This window comes from Gymnodraco acuticeps, unplaced genomic scaffold (genome assembly GCF_902827175.1).
Source record: "Gymnodraco acuticeps unplaced genomic scaffold, fGymAcu1.1, whole genome shotgun sequence".
Classification (NCBI taxonomy): domain Eukaryota; kingdom Metazoa; phylum Chordata; class Actinopteri; order Perciformes; family Bathydraconidae; genus Gymnodraco; species Gymnodraco acuticeps.
Window position 1 is genome coordinate 660,194 of NW_022992021.1, and position 23,444 is coordinate 683,637.

The 23,444-nt window shown below is 41.5% G+C and overlaps 1 protein-coding gene across 1 annotated transcript; it reads right to left on the reverse strand.

Annotated features, from left to right (window-relative positions):
• On the reverse strand, nucleotides 1-23,008 carry ttf2 (transcription termination factor, RNA polymerase II). Its single transcript, XM_034201501.1, has 23 exons — nucleotides 22,910-23,008; nucleotides 22,573-22,678; nucleotides 21,819-21,905; nucleotides 21,630-21,699; nucleotides 20,569-21,402; nucleotides 15,922-16,042; nucleotides 15,602-15,775; nucleotides 13,626-13,783; nucleotides 13,342-13,423; nucleotides 12,333-12,449; nucleotides 12,001-12,151; nucleotides 10,899-11,004; nucleotides 9,504-9,688; nucleotides 8,681-8,834; nucleotides 8,407-8,498; nucleotides 8,199-8,284; nucleotides 7,818-7,960; nucleotides 5,969-6,148; nucleotides 5,496-5,554; nucleotides 5,219-5,372; nucleotides 3,206-3,288; nucleotides 2,961-3,035; nucleotides 1-1,244 (listed from the first exon to the last, which is right to left on the reverse strand). The coding sequence occupies exons 1-23, from the start codon at nucleotides 22,935-22,937 to the stop codon at nucleotides 1,100-1,102; spliced, it is 3,390 nt and encodes a 1,129-aa protein (XP_034057392.1). The 5' UTR covers nucleotides 22,938-23,008; the 3' UTR covers nucleotides 1-1,099.
• Between the last annotated feature and the right edge of the window lie 436 nt (nucleotides 23,009-23,444).

A 23,444-nucleotide genomic window follows, 5' to 3' on the forward strand; every position in this document is an offset into this window, starting at 1 on the left:
TATTTTTGCAGCAATGTTTCGTGCCAATTCAAGTTTATTCTTTTAGAAGCCTGAACCACTTACAGTACATCTTGACCTAATTTCTAAACATTTAAAATGATTAATCCCAATGAGGTAACTATTACAATGACAATAAGCAGTCATATTAACTTCCATAATTCTTATCACCGGATTTATTTGAAAATCATCATAAAAACACAAACAACAAAAATAATTACATTTGAAAACAGGTTTGAAAAGTAAATAAACGTGAAAAGCCACACATAGTTAATATTTTCTTCACTCCAATAATGAATCGGCCTGTGGTTTAAAATAATAAAAATATAAGAGCTAGGAAGACATAACCACATAACATCTAAATATAAACAAATTATTTGCCACACTTACTATAGCATATGCCATAAATAAGAAAAAGGTGATTTGAAGCATCATACTGGACCAAAGAGTTTCTCATCTGTGTGTCAGCTATATATTTTGTACTCTGCTGCCATTTAAATGTGTAGTAGTGAATGCAGCAGCAGCATAATACATATTAGCGGATATAAAGTAATATATGAAGCTGAGGAAATTATTTTCTATCCAAATGTAACAGTATCTGCTTTCAGCTTAATATATTCTAAAACATGCTGAAATTAATCAATCAGGGTATTCACAATTTCCTTTCTATGATGAAAATGTATAAAATAAAAAAAACAGCAAGGATTATTCAAGTAACCAGTTTTGCATCCGAGTTCCCCCCCCAAAAAAACGGATTATTATGTGTAAAAAACCTATAATATAAACTGATATACTTTGAAATAACTCACTCAGCATGTATTTAAGTGCATTGATTATAATAGCAGTTCCGAAATCAAGGACACAATGTTATTGAAAAGGAAAGCTAAAAATCAAAATGTTAAAGGCACATTGAGTCTAATACAATTTTGTGAAGCAGTTAAGATGCAGATAAAACCCATTTCAAGCAGTAGAATTTTAGATATACATACTTTTTCAGTCTAAATATGTGATTTCAAGATTTTTCAGACTCATACCCTGAATTTCTATGACATGTTCGAACAGCTGTTTGGTGTTGTAGCGGTGGATCGGACCTCTCCCTCTCTCAGACACCAAAGATGATCCTGATGTCGGCCAGGGAGAGTTTGGTGGCGGTGCTTCCCTTCCCGGAGAGCACGTTCTGGGCCAGCTCCTTCTTCTTCCCCTGCAGTACGGAGATCTTATCCTCCACCGTGCCGTCACACACAAACCTGGAGACACAAAAAACTATTTGATTACACACAAATATACCAAACTATTACATACTTATGACAAACAGACCACCAACAATGAGGAAGATTCAATAGAGTGCCACAGTGACACGTCCTAAAACCCGGAAGTAAACTCCTTCGGTTCCTTCGACAAAAACCAATGCAATTTCTCCATAGGATTTTGGAAAATAGCTGGAAATAAGGTCTGTGGTCGACACGCATTTAAGAGACGGATCAGGTTTTGTTCAGCCGGATAATCTCCACATGTCTACACCAGGGTTTCCGCTAGGATTTTTTCTCGCCGGTCAAATGTCCGGGCAGAATTTATTTTACCGGATAAATTTGAAACTTACCGGTCATATTTCAATAATAATAATAAGAGTTGTGTAGCAGAGTTTCCGTTAGCAGGTAATCACCGGACTATGAGCAGATATGCTGATGTTTAAAACTCAGTTCACGGGGCTCATTTTTATATTGCTTCAGTTTATAATCGTAACAGATCAAAAAGTTCAGATTCATTTTTCAATAAATGATTCCACAAACAACAACATAATTAATACATTCAAACAAACTACTTGTAGTAGATGAAGTACATTATTCAAAAGTTTACATTAACTTTGAATAATCACACGGGAGAAACGGATGCTCTCTTTTCCCCTCTCCCTCCCTCTCTCTCCTGACAGCCCGTCAGTTTCTCATGCAGCTCCTGCAGCTCGCTAAACAGTGGGCGGGGCTTCAGGTGATTATGCAGAGCTGCGTGTCTCGGTCAGACTCAGCAGCTGATCTGATCTCTCTCTCGCGTGTCCGGTTATACTTCACTCGCGTTTATGTCCATATCGATCAGATCCAGCTCTCCTGATCGGGCTTTATAGAGAGCACCGATCAAACTATTAACAGTGAATATCGGCCGATAATGACCGGTGGCCGATCTATCGGAGCCTCCCTAATTATTACCAGACATTTTGACCGGCAGGTTTTGAATTTACCGGTTTTTAATACATTTTACCAGCTAAAAACCGGTAATTACCGGCTAACGGAAACCCTGGTCTACACTACTTTCAAAATGTTCGAATCATAAATCTATCGATTAGAAAATGATTAGGGTCCAATTTAGAAATAATGTTAGGATACTAATTTCCCATGAATCTGTGGGTTGCTTCCTATATGACAAAACAATTTAATTTGATCTCTGCTTTTGGAAACTTCCTTCCACAATATTATTATGTTGGATTTAATACCATAAAATACAACCTTTTAAATTCATAATGTATGAGATTAAACACAACATATTAATGCTGCATTTGCACAAACAACCTTTTAGCCAATAAAGTCTATAAATGCTTGATCTTTTTTACACTAATGATGAAACAAGCCAGACAGATAAAGCTTAAAGTCCAGTTAGTTTGTGCTGAAATATCGATTATAAGCTTCTGTATTTACAAAACACTTTCTGCACTGCCAAACACCATAAAGCAATGTTCCTGTAGTTTCCATGCATTTTGCAAATCTGGTATGTTTTTATTTTGTACTTACTTACAATGTTAAATATACTATTCTATATTAAACATTTCGATGCATTCATTTAATAAGGTACTTTTAAAGTACTACTCTGCTTTAGGCCATTGAACTGTATTGGTGTTTTGTGTTCTGTCAATTTAGATACTGCCCTCTTGCACTTATGCAACATGATGCAATAGTAATTCTGATTATTGTTACCTGTGGATTGTGACATCTTTAACTTGTCCAACTCTGTAGATCCGGTCACAGGCCTGATCCTCCAAGGCTGGGTTCCTATCAAAGTTCAAAAGTATTCAGAGGTTAAAACATCAACCTTTCTCAACCTGAACATGTCCAAAAAAAGCTCACTTCATTAGTAGCATTACACATTCATCCGTTTGTGTGAAATTCACTACAGAAGAGACGGTTTTTAATCTACTCTTTTGGGTTTGTGTGTGTCTCACCAGTGCATGTCAATGAGGAAGAGGTGATTTCCACCAATAAGATTAAGTCCGACCCCTCCAGCACAAAGAGACACCAGCATCACCTTTTGGACAAAAACAGAAATATTAATCAGTTTTTTTTGCATTTAATCTCAATATGTTAATACTGGTAGAAGTCCAGTTAGGAAAACTGATCCTAAGCTAAACTTTAGAAACTTTATTCAACTAGGTATTTACATTTATGAGACAACATGAATGTGAGTGTAGACTAGAGTTTTGGTCGAGCTGTACCTGTGGTCCATCTGGTTTAGTGTTGTATTCTGCTTTCATACCCGTTGTCTTATTAAACTTTAATTTATTGATTTACCTAAAAATATTCTAAAACATCAGTTAAGGTATTCACTATAGAGTGCCACAGTGACGCGTCCTAACACCCGGAAGTAAACTCCCTCTGACAAAAACCAATGCAATTTCTCCATAGGATTTTGGAAAATAGCTCGAAATAAGGTCTGTGGTTTTTGTCAAAGGAACCGGAAGTGGTAAAATGCTAACTTACTTCCGGGTCTTAGGATGCGTCACTGTGGCACTCGATTACTTTCAATTATGAAATGTATATAATAAAAAAAAAACTCCCAAGGATTATTCAAGTAACCAGTTTTGCATCCGAGTTTCCCAAAAAAAAACAGATTATTATGTGTAAAAAAACATTAATATAACCTGATATACTTTAAAAAAAACTCAGTTAAAGCAGCATGTATTTGAGTGCATTGATTATAATAGCAGTTCTGAAATTAGGGACATATGCCCCTTTCACACCGCAGCGGCGCCGGCTCTTAGCTCCGGAATTGGGTTCACTTCCAGCTCCAAAAAATTGTCGGTCTAGAGGCAAGAGCTTCGGAGCTAAGAGGTGGCGTCGCTTACGTCTCTCTTACGTCGAGGCGTGCAGGAAACTAAACCCTCCTCCCCTGAACATGGGTCCACTGTCATGCCTGCCTACAAGCAGTAGTGCTTATAAACACACTTTATAAAGTCAGGCAACACTAACCAGGCTTCGTGTGATTCTGTTTATTTGTACCTTACTTTGACCATCCGTTCACTGTTATTGATCATTGTGGAGAGAGGCAGACGTGTTGTTTTGTATTATAGCAGCTATCGGATGGAATCAATACATGGGCTGCACAGGTTGTCGTGTCCGACTATCACAAGTAGAATCATAATAAAAATACGCCGGTAAAATGTGCCTGTCGAAAACGGTTTATGCCACAATAGGATAGCAATAGCAAGTAGTCAGTTTAGCTTCGGTTGCTATGCTAACATCACCCATTTTATACCAGAGAAACTTTCATAACAGCGTTGTGATCCCAAACAGCGTCAATTCAGACTGACACACATTCACTTAAGGGGAACTGGGGATATGTATCAGCTGCTTGTGTGAGTCGGACAGTGAATACTTTAGAGCGGCCGCTGCAGTGTGAGCTAACCGGGAGCTAACGGAGGAGAATAAACTCCCGTGGAAGAGCAGCCAACACTGCAGCGGTCGGTAAATGCCGCAGAAACACATTAATAAACAATGAACCACGGCACTCTGGAGCAAAGTATAAGGTTGGAGAAGTCGTTATTCAATTTAATCTGGCTTCGTGTGATTAAAAGCAACACGATCATCGACCCGACGCAGTTCCCCGTTGTTGTTGTTGTGAGCGCCGTAACGCCGTTGGGGAGCAAATCAGCGATGTAAACGATGACGTCATGACGCAGCAGCGGCAGCACCAGTCGGGTGCTGGGCGGTGTGAACAGAGCGGGAGCAGAAAAGGGAAACCGGAGCTGAACCAGAAAAGCTCCCGCTCGGAGCTAGAAAGGGAAAAGCGCTGGTGTGAAAGCCGCAATAATGTTATAGAAAATCTCAATATGTTAATTGTTATACTGGTCGAAGTCCAGTTAGGAAAACTGATTCAAAGCAAAACTTTAGAAACTTTCGCCCACTAGGTATTTACATTTGTGTGACAGAGAGTGCAGAGAGTTTTGGTGGTGTTGTACCTGGGGTCCGTCTGGGTTCGTGTTGAATTCTTCCACCAGATCCATGCGGCGTTTGGGGTTGACCGTCCCGTCGATGACAGCGTACCTCAGGCCCATCTGACTCAGGTGAACGGCTACGATTTTCAGCATGCTGGTCCACTGGGACACGATGACGCTACACATGACCAGAGGACAGGAACAACAAGTAGATTACACACATGACGGTAACATGTATTGGTGTCTTAGAGTTGTTCATATGGTAGTTGCAATCAAATAAAAATATAAATTAGTTTTTTACCTTTTCTGATCATCACCCTTCTCTCTGATTGCATGCAATTCCGAGACAATAGCAGCAATCTGAAAGAATAGTTAGTTCATTTGTTGATCAAATCTTAACGAAACAACACCACTGACACAGGAAGATGTGTGATATTCTGTACCAATATGCACTCACTTTGTACATGTAGCCTTTAAGCTATGATAAGTCAGTCAGATCTTCATAAAAAATGACTTCATCCACTATCAAGCAATAGCTTCTTCTGATAATTTATATAGACTTTTGAAAATGATGTAGTAGTTACAGGGGGTTACAGAAGGGCTCAAATAAAAAAAATAACGTGCAACCTTTACTAAACAGAGAGCACATCAAAACTCCTCAACCATGGTGGCCTTCTGTGAGTGAAACAATAGCCATCCAGCAGACATCAGACACATTCTCACATTCGGTGGGTTAATTGCAGAGTTAGGCTGCTTTGCACAAAGGACGCCCACCTTGGTGCTCTCACTGGTGTTTTCAAACAGCTTTGAGGGGAAGCGAGTGCCGTTCAGGGCCACAGTGTCAGTGTGTTGAGGGTCTGATGGGGAGGGGCTGGAGGAGAGGCACAGAGCGTTCAGCTGCTCCTCCAGAGACAGGACGATCCCGTCACCCTGCAGCTCCGACGTGTCCAGAGTCTGAGCAGAGAGAGACCAGGACATCAGGGACTGTGTGTAGTAAGTAGGCAGCCGTTTGTGTGTAGGCTTTTTTTTTTTTCTTTATTAAGGAGCGCAGATTTAACAGACAATACAACCATTTTTTTCCCCACATTTCCTGGTTCATTATTACATTATTACTAGGGCTGTGCGATTATGGCAAAAATCATAATCACGATTATTTGGGTCAATAATTGATATCACGATTATTTTGACGATTATTCATTGACCATTTATTGAACTTTAAAACAAATAATATTTTACCAATAAACAAGATCAACAAATATGTTGGAGCGCACTTCCAAAACAATACCAAACATATATTATTAATATGATAAATAAAAATAAATTAGACCAAAATAAATGAAATCAAATATGTTGCAGTGCACTGTCACAACCTACTGAAAACTCCTTAACATATAGCCAACATTTTGGTAAAACATATTCATTATTCCACTCAGTTAAACGTTGAAGGCTGGCCAACCGTCATGGTCCAGAAGTAACAGGAAATAAATGTTGAACTACAATTTAAGACCAAATAAAAATGTTTTGGCCACCATGGCAAATGCTGGTAGGGCTGCTCGTGTCATCTCTTAAAGATTTTTTGCAAGAAACACCAGGCTGTTTACATGGTCTGGTTTCAGAGATGAGCGCAGGCAGGTGACAATATTGCCACCTGTACTGAAGACCCTCAGCCACGCCCCGACACAGGGGTGACGCCGGCCAATCACAAAGCTTTGATGCGTTCAAGTGCATTATTCTGGCACAGGAAGATTATGTTACAGGACATTAACGATAAAACAGAATATTGTTGTTCTATTTTTAGACACATCTCGCGATCGACTGGTTGGGCACCCCTGGGCTAGACCATAGGTCCGTTGTGGTGGCAAAGTAGTCAGCTGAAGCCACATCTCTCTCAACTTCCCCACGGCATTTGTCACATAGCGCAGGCAGCGCAGACCTGCTGAAATAATACCGAGACGGCATCGTAACGCTTGTCCAACGTGTTGACAAGTTGCTTAAAGCCCTGGTTGCTAACAGTGCTAACTGGGCACATATCTTTAGCGATGTGGAATGTAATGGCAAAGTACTTGCAAATAGTGGAAATAGTTGTACCCTTCTTTTTAACGAGTTGCTGCTCTTGTTCTGACATCTTCGCTCGCGCTGAACACTCACAACACATGTCACTCCCACGTGGCCGAGTGGGCTTTTAGGGAGGGGCGAAAGCGCACCCAGCAAAATAATCGTATTTTGTCAATTATGCTGTTTTCATAATCGTCGCAAGCCATAATCGTAATCGCGATTAAAATACGATTAATTGCACAGCCCTAATTATTACATTTGTTCATTTGTTACATATAAGAAAACAAACAGAATCCCCCCACCCTCACAAGAACTGGAAAATTGGTCACAGCATTGTATCGCTTACCTATCCTGATACATTTCACATGATAAAGAGCAAAAAATAAATTAAACACAATTTCTTTTAATACAAAATACATTTAAAAAATAATAATAACTAAAGGGGGGTTTTTTGATTGAAGAGAAAATGGTTCAACTGTGTTTTATATATACAGTCTATGGTTAAAGTGTGTGTGTGTGTGTGTGTATGTGTGTGTGTGTGTGTGTGTGTGTGTGTGTGTGTGTGTACCTTCTTCAGTAGTGACAGGTGACAGCAGCACTGGCGGAGGCGCAGCAGCAGGGATAGGATGTGCACGGTGCTGGACGCCTGCTGAGGCTGCTGGGAACTGGAGGCAGCCGGGTCAGACTGGGAAATACCGAACTCCTGGGCCACTGGGGAGGAAAGACACACACACACACACACACACACAGTTATTGCCACTCACGCATGCGCAGTTCGTACGTGCTACTTGGCCGTCGGCTGAAGTCTTTGCGGTGTGTTCCAGTGCGACACATGGCCAAGACGCAGGAGACGTGAGGCGACACAACAGTCGGGTCCGTCGGGACGTGTTCTTTGGTGTCAGATGGGTGTGTAGGGCCCTTAAGAGTTATCATACACCAATGATCTCACCTTTGTCAAAGGGATTGGAACTGGAAGCCTTTCCTTTTGTCGCATCAGTCCCTTCATGTCTCTTCAGGTAGTTCTGCAGAGTCGATCTGGAGGGAAAGAGCAAATCACCATTCTAGTTTAAATTCAAGCTTTTTCTTCATCCATCTAAGCGACGATGGGATCTGTTTTTGCATAAATCTTTTGTTAAATTAAAGTTAAGTTGTTTTACTTGGATTTGGCAAAGACCACATCATACACAGCCTGTTCGTCCTTTGACAGTTTGAGTTGGTGCACCTCGCAGGTACGATCAGGAAGAGACACCTGAAACATTCAACAGTTCAGCCAGCATCAAGAGAGAGTGTGTTTACATGAACCATTTAACACCTAAGCTGCAGCCTGCAGGGAGTCAGGTCTGTTACTCTGAACAAACCTAGAGTTAGGCTTGACCAGATTCTCTGCCTTCATCTAAAGACAAGTCAAAGTGGAAGGTTTGTCTGTCCTACCAGAGGCTTTCCGGAGGAGTCCAGCTGGGTTTTGGTCCGTCGCAGCAGCAGAGTCCTGGTCAGGATGTTGAGTCTCTCTCTGCCTCGGTTAGAGCCGTTATCTACCTGAGCTTTCCACAGTTTGAACTCATCAAACGGAGAACAGCGCAGAAACCTGAAGAGAGACAAAGTGAATAACAATAACCTCATTACAATAAACAAAATTCAGGGTCTAAATCATTTCTGAAGAAAAGCATGATTTTACAAAGAAAACGTTGAAGAAGGCTGTTTTCCAGGCTGGTTAATAAATACACATTTTTAAGGTTGAGTCCTTCTTTCTCCATCTGATCATTTTGTTAACACGGTCGAGGCGATGATTTCCAATGAATGTATGTTTGTCTAATATTTCAGATAGTATCTCAAATAGTATTTAATAGATTTCAACCTGTAAAGTTGGATCTATAGCGCCACCTCGTGGACATTAATACTGCAGTCTCAGAAAATCAATTAATCAGTTTAAGACTTTCGTAGTTCCTTAATTTCAATAGATTTAATCTCCTTGGACAGCTGTTTTTATTCACTTGTATTCTAGGTTTAACGTGTTCCAATTTACTTTAATGTACAGAGCACTTTACCTGAACAATATCTGCCATTTAATAAACAAAATCCAAACCTTTATGAATTTGTTCATGCCTTCTTCACATACTTTAAAAAGCTTAATAACACTCGTGAGTTGCTCAACACAATGCTAGACACACTTGTCTTACTGGTAATAGTGCCTCCCATTGATAGGAGGAAGCATTCCTGCCAGGTTAGATTTCAAACGTATTCATTGTTTTCTCACTTGAGCAGCGAGTACATGTCCAGCAGGTTGTTCTGGATGGGGGTCCCGGTGACGGCCCAGCGTGCACGGGCTCTCAGCTGACAGACGGCCATGGAGGTCTGCACCTTTGGGTTTTTGATGCTGTGGCCTTCGTCCAGGACCACCCGGGCCCAGGTCACTCGCAGGAGAGGACCTGAGTTTGACGGCTGGGGAAAACCACAAAGGGATGAAGCATCTGCCAGCGCCTTTAGTGTACTGTAACTATGTCTTATTCACATCTGACAGGCTGAATATGAAGCTTTAAAGCTGATCAATGCTTAAGAGTGTTGGATTTCTTAGAGGCATGGGTAGGAATATCCTTGTCCCCACATTTATGCCTATTGGGCGATACAACAGACATTCCAAAACTGACAAAAAGTGCTCATTCAGTTTTAATGGTTGGCATAACCTCAGCTGCCAGAATTATATTGAGACACTGGAAAGTGTTAGTCTTGTCAATTCTCCGGCCGCAACTCCAAATAAACCACCAGTGTTTGCCATCAAAGCTCCAGCTCTCCTCGTGTCTCTCTGACTCCTGACTCTCCATTGCTACAGAAGTTTCCCCCACAGAAAGCACCCACAATCCCAACATTTAACGAATGGAAGGCTCTGATGAGTGAAACAGCACCATATGAGGTTATGTTGGCAAGAATGAGGGGTTGAGGACCTGTGGTTCTAGGAAGTTGGGAATACCTGACTTCTAACTAGTAGCCTGACTGTAGGACTCTCACAAAAGGGCCTTTGTACAATTATTCTAATCAAGCATCATTTGTTGTTATTATTTTTATTTTATGATCGCTGTAGTGTCTGATTGGTAATCTTACAACTTTGTATTTTTCTGTTTTCTTTTAACCAGGAACACTTAAAGGTAGGGTAGGTAAGAATGGAGAAAGCAGCTCGAGTGCGCTAGAATTTGAAAGTACGCAGCCGAAAATAATCTGCCCCTTCCTTCAGACTTCCTTACAGAGCCCCTCCTCCAACACACACGAACGCGCACATGACCAATGAGGGCACGAGCTAAGTTTGTGCACAGATGGAAGGCTGACAGGCAGGTAGGCCATCCAGTTACTTTAGCCGGGCCGGCTCAGATGATTGGTCGTGCTTTTTACAGCGCCACAGCTTCCACAGATGACGTTTTTGTATGTATTTATTGTCAAAGCATTTCATTTATTCATTGCTATCGGGATGTTAAGAGCATTCCATGGAATATAACAAAAAGTGTTTCTGAAGTGAATTACCTACCCCACCTTTAACTACCATGTTTTGTAGCCTGACCTTCCTCTTTCTGTATGCTGTACCATGTGAGCTATGTACCATGTATGTTCAGAAGTGCTGCTTTCATATACATATATAATATATACACCATAAATGACTTACCACATGATCAGTATCTTTGCTGGGTTTCTCAGCGTCCTCCTTCAGGACGGGGGCCTCCTTAGAGACCAAACTGTAAGTGGTCACCACCACATCATAACCTGCCAGCCTGATGGAGGACAGAGAACACTTCATTCAATTGGGTCTACTTCAACACTCCTTTAAACTGGAATGAACGTTTCTGATTAAGTGTTGAAGCCTTTAACATAATAATTAATATATCAATCTGAATTGTGTACTACAATATTCTGCAACTGATATACACGAGTGATTTCAAAGCAAATTTTCAAGAAGAAATAGGGTAGTAGAGAGAGCAAAAAGAAAACAGTGTTGTGTGCAGAGTTTCCGTTAGCCGGTAATTACCGGACTATGAGCAGTAAAATATGCTGAAGACTGGCACATCTAAATCTCTCCGGTCAAAATAATTTCCACTTAGTGCAATACCGCATCAGTTGCGCCACTTATGTGACAGACAAGAAGAGTGTGTGATGGACAAGAAGAGTGTGTGACAGACAAGAAGAGTGTGTGACAGACAAGAAGAGTGTGTGACGGACAAGAAGAGTGTGTGACAGACAAGAAGAGTCAATTCTAATGTCTAACACTTAATGTGGAGAAAGAGATGTCCTGTATGGGTTGATTGTGCGTTGATCCGAGTCGACACGCAGCTCTGCATGATCACCTGCAGCGGTGAGCGGAGCTACACACACTTCAGGTTAGAATATCACACGTAGCTATTTTAATTACCTCTCTAACTACCGTAACTAGTTATAGATATGTTTAGTTTTACTGTCGGGTCACTCATTACTGGATCCGCGAGCTGCATGAGACTGACGGGCTGTCAGGAGAGAGAGAGCGCTCCGTGTATTATTCCCGTGTTATTGTAAGTTACTGTTCACTTTTGAATAGTTAATCTACTATAGTTAGTTTGTTCAATATCGAATCATATCACTTTGTTTTAAAACTCAATAAATAACAAAGAAGACCTTTGACCGGCACTTTACTCATTTTGTCCGGAAGATTTAAACTTTAACGGACATGTTGACCGGCGAAAAGATATTCTAACGGGAACTCTGGTTGTGTGTAAGTGTGAGCGTGGTTCCCTCACACTTTGGCACTTCTCTCGCGGTTGGGTCCATGGTACAGGCACACCGACAGCTTGCCTGCCTTCAAACGTCTGTCAATCTCCATCTTCCAGTGGTGGACCAAGGAGGCGGGACAGATGATCAGAGTGCCTTTAGACACCACCAGGCTGGAGTCTACAGGATCATCAAACACACTGATCAGAACTATCAAACTCTGAATACTTAGCCTCACATTTTACCTTCAGAATACACACAAAACAAAGAAGTATTCACTTATTTAAATATGATCAGCAGTATTGCTTATATTGCTCTATTCTATCATTACAATGCAAAGACTGAGAACATTTTTCATCACCAGTTTTGGAGATCCAGCCCTCGGCCGGCTTCTCTTCAACTTCCCCTTTTGCTTTGCTTTTCTTGGCCAGTATGAGAGCAATAATTGTGAGGGTTTTCCCCAGACCCATGTCATCCGCTGAATCCAAAAAGAGCAGGAGATGGAAAAAATAAGGAGACAATTAGGATTTGAAGCCTCGTAAACAACATTCTCTGTTCACTGGATGTAAATGGTTTGTCAGATTCTTGTTACAATACATAAGAAAATCAAAAAAATATCTTCAATACATTATTTCCATTCAATCTCCTGTCTAACCAAACAGCTTGACTTCATTTTCTCGAGGGAAGAAATGGTATCAATTTGCAGATATTTCACAAGTTTGGAGAACTTATACATCTCACTGACTTGCTTTCACTTCTTGAAAATGATTATTTCACCTGCAGGGTATCTGCAGGAGTCCTGAAGTCAGATGTAAGACCTTCTTTAAGACCCTTTCCATACATTTTAAGACCTCATCGCCACTTTGAGTTCTAACCGGTTACCTTGGCGACACACTTTACCTCACATTGACTATATACAGTATTGATGGTCCTTCCTCCTTATCTTCCAACCATTTGGACGCAGACTTGCATTTCCCCATAACGATGTTGTTTAACAACCGTGTAAACGGACCTTCGCGCTATCAAGCAGTGAGCGTGCGATGTGATGTTCAGATGACGTCAAACCCAACGGGATGCCATCAATAAACTACACAGAATCACACTACACACCTACGCCATGATTACATTCAGGCAGACTGTAGAATATAACCTCTTTGGACCATTTATATACTTATTGGAAACAAGCTACAAAATGTAATACCTTGGGAAATGCCGTTTAATAGGCTTAATTTTCGCTAAATGGATTTATCAACTTTTAATACTTTTTAAGACCCCGCGGACCCCCTGGCCTGTATCTTACATCCTTGATCAAAACATTTGCATCAGTCTTCATTGTATACTTTTAATAAAGATGCTGTAAAAAAACAAACCCAGAATTCCTCCACATGGATTTTGTGTTTCTCTCCAGAGCAGCCAGGCCAAAGCGCTCCTCTGATGGGCCAGGAGAGTCACCTGAATAACCAATCACAATGAAACAATGTTATAAAAGTAAAATGAGAAGTGCATTGTCTGGGTGTGGGTCCACATACTTTATAGAGCATTGTCTATTGAAAAAACTGTCCAAATTATATAATAAATACATAAATCCCTAAGTCTCATTGTTGGTATGAGATTTTCTGAGTGAAGGGCTGATGAACAACTGAGAGTGTGTCACCTTGATGCCCTTGGGGTCAGGGACCTCGGCCTCAGGGTCGGGGCAGGACTCCAGGGATTTGTGGAGATGGTCGGTGGCCTCGCAGGTCGCATTTTTTACCGCTAGTAGACGGTTGTTAGTCATCCTGCCACCGTAAAAGGACTGAACCTCTGACATCCCTGGAGACAAAGATGACAGAGACAAGGTGTTTGCATGAGAGATACAGAACAACTGTGTGGGAGGAAATACATGTAGAGAAAAGGAGCCAGATTTTCAGAATACACAAGGTAGATACTTTAAAGGTCTCCTATTATACTGTTTTTCATCAATATATAATAGGTCTCAGATATATACAGAACATGTCTCTGAAGCGTTTGGCTCCAAACACCAAACAGATCATTGCAGCATTACCCATAATCCCCTCTGTTTCAGCCCTGTTTCCAAAGTGCTGATTCTCTGTCTGTTACTTTAGATCAGGGGTCCCCAAACTTTTTCCTGTGAGGGCCACATCACTTTTCCCTTCTCTGATGGGGGCCGGGTCAGTTTGTAACAGAAAAAGTGTGACGATCGCATGGGTGTCTAAACGTAAACATTTATTGTTTTTTAGAAAGCCACACATAACCAAATATTAATAACCCTTTCCGGGATCTTCACAGAAAAAAAGTCAGGAAATAAATAATATCACTATTAATGAAATAAATAATAACCAAATAACCCTCTCTGGGTTCTTCACAGAAAAAAAGTCCATTGAAAATTACTGTAACTTTCTGTTGTGCCGTGCACAATCTTAACAGGTAAAAGTTTAGCTTAGTTGTCAGAGCAGAATCTCTCAAAATAAACGTGGATTTACGTAAAAAAAACAATTTTTTCGGGGTTCGGGTGTTTTGTTTGATTTTAAACAAACAAAGTCTTGGCTTTCAGAATATGAAACTTTTATTTCCAATTTATTTATTTCTCACTCGCAATCTGCTCTTCCGCAGCGCCGCCCCCCCCTCACTCCGCTGAAATTATGAATGTAAGAGTATAGTAATCATAGATAACACTACAGGGTCCGTTACAGTTTGTTTTCATCTGATTTCAATTAAACAAAGTCTTGGCTTTCAGAATATTAAACTTGTTTCGGCAAATTCAGATGATAAATACAACTTTGAAGCTTCGGCATAATTACAAGCGGAGAACGGAGTAACTTGACGTCACAGCAGGCATAACAACAGCCGGTGTTTCTCGTGAGTGTTTCCCCCGGGAAACAAACACAATACACACAAACGCAAAATTACACAAGCACACACACTCACACACACACACACACGTATACACACACACTCGCGAGCTTCCCTTCCAAACGAAAATATCTTCCTTCGGTAGTATTTTGATCATTTGCTAATAATCAATCAGATCGATGGATTCCAGAGAAGAGACAACTTTGAAGGCCTTTTTCTCAAAATGATGACTCGGTGACAGTCATTGTATAATGTGACATATGTTGCTTAATATTTGAAGTACAAAAACAATCCTGATATCATTAGAAAGCTAGGAATCTCCTCTTCCCAACAGTGTATACAACTAAAAAGGTGTCTTCGGGTCAATGCGACTGATTTTGATAGAGCAGGTCACAACATTTTGACAGGGGCTAGTCTAGGATTCGCGTGGCCAGACTGAAAATGTTTTTTTTTTAAATAAATCATAATGCGTCTCTGGTATTGTTCAGGGGGCCGGGCCAAATGTGGAGGCGGGCCTTAGTTTGGGGACCACTGCTTTAGATGAAAATAAGGAGCCCCTCCCCACGCCCCTCTGACAGATATCTGGTTAGAAAGATCTCAATGGTGCTCTAGGAGGAGATTCAGGTGATAAGGTGGGGGGGGTTACCTTGGTTGCTGATTGGCTAATGGCTACACAAGCCAAAACATCGTTATGACATCATAAAGTGGCTAAAATCAGATCAGCTCATTTTCAGACAGGTTTTTATATAAATGGATCAGGACAAAAAGTCAACCTACCTCCATGCATCTGGGGGTGACCCTGGCCCAGCTGGAGCCCCAGGGAGCTGCCGGAGGCCCCGTGTTGGGACAGGCCCGGGGCGGGGAGCAGGATGGTGCCCCCCTGCCGGGCGAATGGGTTCACCTGGCTGCTAATTGGACAAGCATCTGCACTTTTATGTCCAGCCTCGGCCTCTGAACAAATACATTTCAGTTCCAGGGGTTAGAAACTATAAAACCATATTTATCAGAAAAAAGTGTATTGTTTGGTAAAAAAAAGCGGTATTTTTATAAACATTATATATATTTATATTATTCCTAGTGTACAGGGAGTGAGTTACCAGGCTGAGAAGCAGCAGCGAGGCTCATGGACTCCAGGGCGTCCTCCAGCTCTTTCACCTGAGTCATCAGCCTCTCTCCTTTATCAGGCAGAGCCGCCAGATTCACCACAGACAGAGTCGCCTTAGGAGGAAGATGATGGGTCAGAGGACAGACGGACAAAATGTGATACATATAAAAGTTGCAACCCTAGGACAAAAACTGTGATTCATTTGTTTAAAAGTCAACTGTTGTCCCCTATTTTTGAGGTTTTGCAGTTATCTGTAGTACTAAATAAATACTGAAGACTGTGACCACTATAAATCAGTATTTCCTGGTCTAGGTTATAGGTGATTAAAAGAATGTTTCCCTGTCTACAGAGTCAGAGATACTGTTCCTTCAATCACACCAACAAAATATAACATTATTTGTGCGCGGCTGTGGCTCAGTGGGGTGCTGGACTTCGAATCAGGGGGTAGCAAGTTCAAGTCCCACTGCAGTCAGCATGTCGTTGTGTCCCTGGGCAAGACACTTCACCCCTAAAGTGTTCCTGTGGGGATTGTCCACAGTACTGAATGTATGTAAGTCGCTTTGGATAAAAGCGTCTAACAAATGACATGTAATGTAATGTTATGCACAGGGCTGCACATAACTGGTGCGCATGCGCACCTCCGCCAAAAAATGAGCACCGGGCTGCTTCTCAGGTCGACTATTTTCATTTCCTCGCTCCTCGGTCCTCGGTCTCACCGGAAGTTGATTTGCCTGCGCCATCTTGAGTACCGTCCCATGGCTCTTATTTCTGCCGGAGGACCGAGGATCGAGGAGCGATCATGGAGGAGCGATAACCGAGGAACCACCAGACCATCCTCCGATGAAATCCTCAGATACTCACCCCGCCCCCTTACTGTGTATCGCTCACTGATTGGACGAGGCAGTGCATGCACTGATCTGATGCTTCTTGACATGAGAGCAATACCCCAGCGGAGTGAAGAAAATACATGAACCTCACGGGACTCACTCCTCAGTTTATACTGTGTTTTGTTTCAATTCCTGTATCATTTAGTTACAAATATGTGATATATCTAAACAACAAAGTGGTCAAACATTTTTTTATTCATTTATTGGAAACATTTTCATGATCGCTTTTTTCGTTTATACATTTTAAGAATGGTGTTTATCTTTTTTGAGAATGACTTCTTATTTTATTTCATGTATTTGGATCTACAACAGATGATACTAATGTTTATGTCAGTAAATGTGTACTAACAGAGGCGGGGGTGTTTGTGGAAATAACGGGTACAGAGCTGGCTGCTGCCAGACGAACAGCTGTGCAGCGTCATCACAAACGGACGTCGCTTCACGTGACGCTCCGGAGGAAAGGACGTCCCATTGCTCTTAAAACTCATTTCCCTGCTTCTCGTGGGCTGCTTCTCAGGTCGATTAAATTAAATCCTTGCTTCCCTCACTTGCGTCGTTTCCCTGCGTTTAGTCCCTCCCACCAGGGAAGCATGGAGGGACGCAAGGAAACCACGCGAAGCAGGGAAATGAGTTTTAAGAGCAATGGGACGTCCTTTCCTCCGGAGCGTCACGTGAAGCGACGTCCGTTTGTGATGACGCTGCACAGCTGATCGTCTGACAGCAGCCAGCTCTGTCCCCGTTATTTCCACACACACCCCCGCCTCTGTTAGTACACATTTACTGACACAAACATTTGTATCATCTGTTGTAGATCCCAATAAATAAAATAAAATAAGAACTCATTCTCAAAAAAGATAAACGCCATTCTTAAAATGTATAAACGAACAATAGTTTGATTAATATTGATTAGAGTGCACAAAAGAAATAAAATAATTGAGAGAAGAAAAAGAGATATGTTATCTATCAAAACCCAGTTAGATTAACATTCATTGGATTGCACACTTTGTTTGTTTGTTTGTTTGTTTGGATATGTAGCACATTAACATTTTAATAGCACTTAATGACTGACTGAATGGAAATGACAATAAATGAAAATGTAAAACGAAAAAAGCGATCATGAAAATGTTTCCAACAAATGAATAAAATGATTTTTGACCACTTTGTTGTTCAGATATATCACATATTTGTAACTAAATGAAACATGAATTGAAACAAAACACGGTATAAACTGAGGAGTGAGTCCCGTGAGGTTCATGTATTTTCTTCACTCTGCTCTCATGTCAAGAAGCATGAGATCAGTGCATGCACTGCATCGTCCAATCAGTGAGCGATACACAGTAAGGGGGCGGGGTGAGTATCTGAGGATTTCATCTGAGGATGGTCTGGTGGTTCCTCGATTATCGCTCCTCCATTATCGCTCCTCGCTCCTCGATCCTCGGTCCTCCGGCAGAAATAAGAGCCATGGGACGGTACTCAAGATGGCGCAGGCAAATCAACTTCCGGTGAGACCGAGGACCGAGGAGCGAGGAAATGAAAATAGTCGACCTGAGAAGCAGCCCTGGTTTCCTTTCGTCCCGCCATGCTTCCCTGGTGGGAGGGACTAAACGCAGGGAAACGACGCAAGTGAGGGAAGCAAGGATTTAATTTAATCGACCTGAGAAGCAGCCCCGGGCTGTTTCTCAGGTCGATTAAATGAAAGTCATTCTCAAAAAAGATAAACGCCATTCTTAAAATGTATAAACGAAAAAAGCGATCATGAAAATGTTTCCAATAAATGAATAAAAAAATGTTTGACCACTTTGTTGTTCAGATATATCACATATTTGTAACTAAATGATACAGGAATTGAAACAAAACACAGTATAAACTGAGGAGTGAGTCCCGTGAGGTTCATGTATTTTCTTCACTCCGCTGGGGTATTGCTCTCAAGAAGCATCAGATCAGTGCATGCACTGCCTCGTCCAATCAGTGAGCGATACACAGTAAGGGGGCGGGGCTAGTGTCTGAGGATTTCATCGGAGGATGGTCTGGTGGTTCCTCGGTTATCGCTCCTCCATGATCGCTCCTCGCTCCTCGCTCCTCGGTCCTCCGGCAGAAATAAGAGCCATGGGACGGTACTCAAGATGGCGCAGGCAAATCAACTTCCGGTGAGACCGAGGACCGAGGAGCGAGGAAATGAAAATAGTCGACCTGAGAAGCAGCCCGGGTCATTTGAAAAAAGGCGCATTTGCGTACCAACATTGAGAAAGAGGAGAGAGGAGAGAGGAGAGAGGAGAGAGGAGAGAGGAGAGAGGAGAGAGAGGAGAGGATGAGAGGATGAGAGGAGAGAGGATGAGAGGACGAGAGGAGAGGAGAGAGGAGAGAGGAGAGAGGATGAGAGGAGAGAGGAGAGAGGAGAGAGGAGAGAGGGAAAGAAAGATATTTGCGAGTTGCATATGAACTCAGGGTCGGCCCCGTAGCACTGGCGTTATAGATGTTCGCCTAGGGCGCCAGATCCGGGGAGGCGCTGCGCTGGCAGCTCTGGGAGGGGAAAACAATTTTTTGACCGTTGGGGCTCATCCTAATTTTCGGCCTTGATGTAACAACATTCATAATTAAGTAAATGTAACACCCTCTTCACCCCGGTTACACGTTTCATTTGCCCTGTACGATGGGCGCTGTAAGTGATGAAAATGGGGGATGTTGGCTTATCTGGCACCCGCAGCTCACAGCGAAAGTGCGAGTGAGCGTGGGATCGAGGGACGGTGCACCGGTTCCGGCGCTGTTGTTATTAGCATCTGGTGCTAGCTGCTCTAACGGATATAAGAAGAAGATGTTTCTACAATAATGTGGAGGTAGAGTCCTCTCCAGTCAGACTGAGAGGCTGATAACTACAGCTCAGTGAGGTAAAGGACTCTGAGTGTTTAGATAGTTCACTTTAGTCTAAGTTGTCTCAGTGGGTCTCAAACGTTTTGATCACAATTTATGTAAACACATATTTCCAAGGCACTCCTTTATAATTATTGGGATAAACAGGTTTGAAATCATTCCAATGTATACTATAGGACAGTAACCAAAAATATCCTTTAAAACTGGAGAGATAAAAAAAAAAATGCATAAATAAATGTTAAGGTAAAATAAGATATGAATGAACAACATAAATAAAATAAGTTACATGAATTTGTTATTGGCTATGGTAGGTTATTGGTTATGTTGACATACTTATTTGATTACATCCACTTTTCTAAGATGACAACAGAGACTTTCGACCCAAAACCAGCTGTTGACTTGTGGATGCAAGCAGCTAATCACAGACTCAACCAGAGAGGAAGTAGTAGGCCTACATCATCAGCTACCATGTCTGACAGAGAGGAAGACAGTGAGGAGAACAGTCAGGAGGGTAGTGATGACAGCTTGTAGGATTACTGCTCGTGTTGTCTTGTGTTCACCTCTGCATGTGTGTTCTGTGTTCACCTCTGCATGTGTGTTCAGTGCCGTGTGTCTGGCAAATAAAGTCAAGACCCCCTCAAAAGTTACGGTTTATTTCATTTTAAGGATGAGCACCAAGCAACATCTCCAGGTGCTCCTTTGAGAACCAGGGCAAAAAAGTTATGTGCACCCCTGGTTATGCAGCACTTAATATTAACCCAATTGCAGGTGGTTTACAAAACCAAGGATGTTACGAGCAGTAAAATGTGAATACAAAACAAAATAGCCTCAATCAAAACCATCTCTAAGTCTTTCCTAGGGAGGGTGCATCTAGTATGGCTTACCTTTTTCTGTTGGAGTTGAGCAGTGAGCAGGCTGTGAAGCCCTTTAGGAACTTCCTGTTGACCTTTGACCTTAGGTTGGAAGCCAGCGAAGGTGGTCAGGGTCTTTTGAACTGCAGCAACAGGAAGAGATTTCTGAGTCGCAGGTTTCACTGACACCACCACGACATCATCATCATCATCTTCATCATCTGGTTGTGTTGGTCTGGTAGATGTGGGGTTCCTGGTGTTATCAGAGTCACTGGACACCGGGGTGATTTGACTAGATATAGGTTTAGAAACGGTCTCTTTTACAGTAGGCTTGGTTTGTTCCACCAGAGAGGCTTTACCCTTGTTTGGATGCTGGGGTGACTCCTTAAGAGGATCTTGTAATGTTGTATGTACCTTCTGGGGGTGAGCACCCTTAACATTGGAGGTAGAAACTGTTTCTTCTGTTTCTCCTTGCTTTGGGTGGCGCTCTTTAGTCTTGTCTTGCACATTATCTGTATTATTTTCCAGACCGTTTGCTTCCGAACTGTTTCTCTCCTCGTCGGAAACTCTCTTCTTTACCTTCATCCCCGGTGGGAGTGGTTTACCTCGGTAAGAATCCTCTTGATTCACCTTTTCTCCAGCCACCTCCACATTTTCTTTCTGATAGCCCTCTCTTCCCTCAGCCTTGTGACTTGGCTTGCCGTCTTTCTCCTCTCTTCTTTTCTCTTCATCTCCCCCCCGATGCATCCTTCTCCACTCAGAGTCCTTGTTCGTCTTGCCACCGGCTTTAAAGGGGTTTAGGACGGGTGGCAGACAAGAGGGCTGAAGCTGGGTGTAAGATAGAGGGTTTCTCTTATCTTTCTCTGGCTGCAATGATGGAAGACAAAATATATATTTTTTTTTAACTGGTAGTGGACACACAACGGAAAAAAAAGATTGGTAATAACATGATTGTATAGTCGGTGATTTAATTTTCCCCATGTCCAGTTATATCTCCTTGCTCTAGCATATGTGGTCTCTTTGGAAATCATGAAATCAATACAACATACATTTTGAACATAAGTGTGTCAATGGTGTGTATGGTGTAATCTTACTGCAGTCCAAGGCACATTTCCACACCACTTATGGCCTGCCTTTTTGCCGTCAATGCACCTGTAGAACAACCTGGAAAAAAAGAAGTCCCTTAGTTCAAACTGCCTAATGTAAATGTAAAACTGCAACTGGTGTTACTTTTCATTTTGTTTTGTTACTTCCTGTTTTGGACCATTAAACAATGCACCCACCTGTGGCTCTGCTGTTGTAGACTGTAGGTGAGGGCCTGGAGCTCCACCATTGAATCTTCATGTTGGAGGCAGTGGGATGGAGAGATGCTATAGGAGAATAAAGTTTAAAAACAGGGCCATACATCTATGCACAAACACCCCTATTTATCTCTCCTAACAACAAAATGAAGGAAGTAAAATCTAGAATTTGCCAAACAAGTCTACTTTTATGCCAGTGATATTTGACAATGACATGACTCACAACCAGAATGTATATGGCTTATATCAGTGGAATATAATTGGATACCAATATGAATGGTACAACCATATCACTTTGTGTATGAAAATAATTGAGGTTTCGATATAGGAAAAGTAAGGACACTATTGAGGGACATATAGCTTTTCCCCCGCAATTACAAGGATTTCAATTGATGACACTGCATGTGGAGTTGCTTGGATCCACCCTTCACTTTCGATATCCTCTCTTAATTGGTATCAGGGATCAGTTAGGATTTTTAAAAAACTTTTTAGACAGATCTGAATTCCAGACTGCAATGGATGGACTGAGTATATTTGCTTTTAAGAAGTGTCTCTGTTGTAATGTATTGTGAGAAACTGTGTTAGAAACTCATGTAGTAGCACTTTAAATGCTATAAAGCTAGTGCATTTGCAGTATTTGAATAATGCTGGTTGATTCCACGTATTATAGGTGGATTTGGATACAAAGTGTCAGCTAGATGAAATGTAATGTAGGTGATGTGACATGTGAGATTACCTGGACACATGACAGAAATCACAGCCTTGCTTGTCAACGCAGACGAAGTAGCTTTTGCCTTTACTTGGTCCATCTTTAACGCCCGTTTTTAGCATACATATGCTGCCTGCATGGGGGACGTTGAGAAAGAGATGTTGACTTAATCATTTAGCTAAACTTTCTTTACAGTGCAAGACAGAAACGAAAATGCGTGGACACATTCGGTTTCGTTCATTCAGACCTTCAACAGAACATGCCTTGTCATGCGCATTTCTAGCATAAATATGACTTTTGGAAACTAAACACAATATGTAGCTTTATATTTTTTATAAGAAACACTTAACCAATTGTGACTTACCGTGGACATTACATAAAATCTTCTCCATTGTACTGGCACATTCACTTCAGTTGCTGTTGCTTGGACATGAAAGTTAAAATGTTCGTATGAACCAATCGCATCAGTCAGAAAACACATCCGGTATATACATACCAGAATAAATGTCGACGTACACATGTTTGGATACAACCAGCGCCATATGGATACAACTAACTTTGGATAGCCATAAAAGTAAATATATGACAATGCGAATATATCAAAATGTAGAATACACCAGGATTTAAGTATACAAAGTGAAAAGTAAACAGTACGCCAGATTGAATTATCTCAGTGACTTTTACTGTGAAATACTTTTTGCAAGCGAGCCGTTAAACCGGATATAATTAAAAACTATTAAAAACAATATACATATATATATATATATATATTCTGTGTAAATATGACTTTATATTGATAAAAACTCACCGTTGATAACAAACAACTGTTATGGTCGTTTATTGTAAACACAAAGGCTTATTTAAAACAAAATTAGCGAAACGGATTTTTTCAAGACAGT

Excerpts from the sequence above, each read along its gene's own strand:
- ttf2 (XM_034201501.1), bottom strand. The coding sequence starts at position 22,937 with ATGGAGAAGATTTTATGTAATGTCCACG. Across the intron at positions 16,043-20,568 it reads CTCAACTCCAACAGAAAAAG|GCGACTCTGTCTGTGGTGAA; the intron begins GTAAGCCATACT and ends CTTCCTCCTAAG. Across the intron at positions 8,499-8,680 it reads ACTCCTCCGGAAAGCCTCTG|GTGTCTCTTCCTGATCGTAC; the intron begins GTAGGACAGACA and ends TGAATGTTTCAG.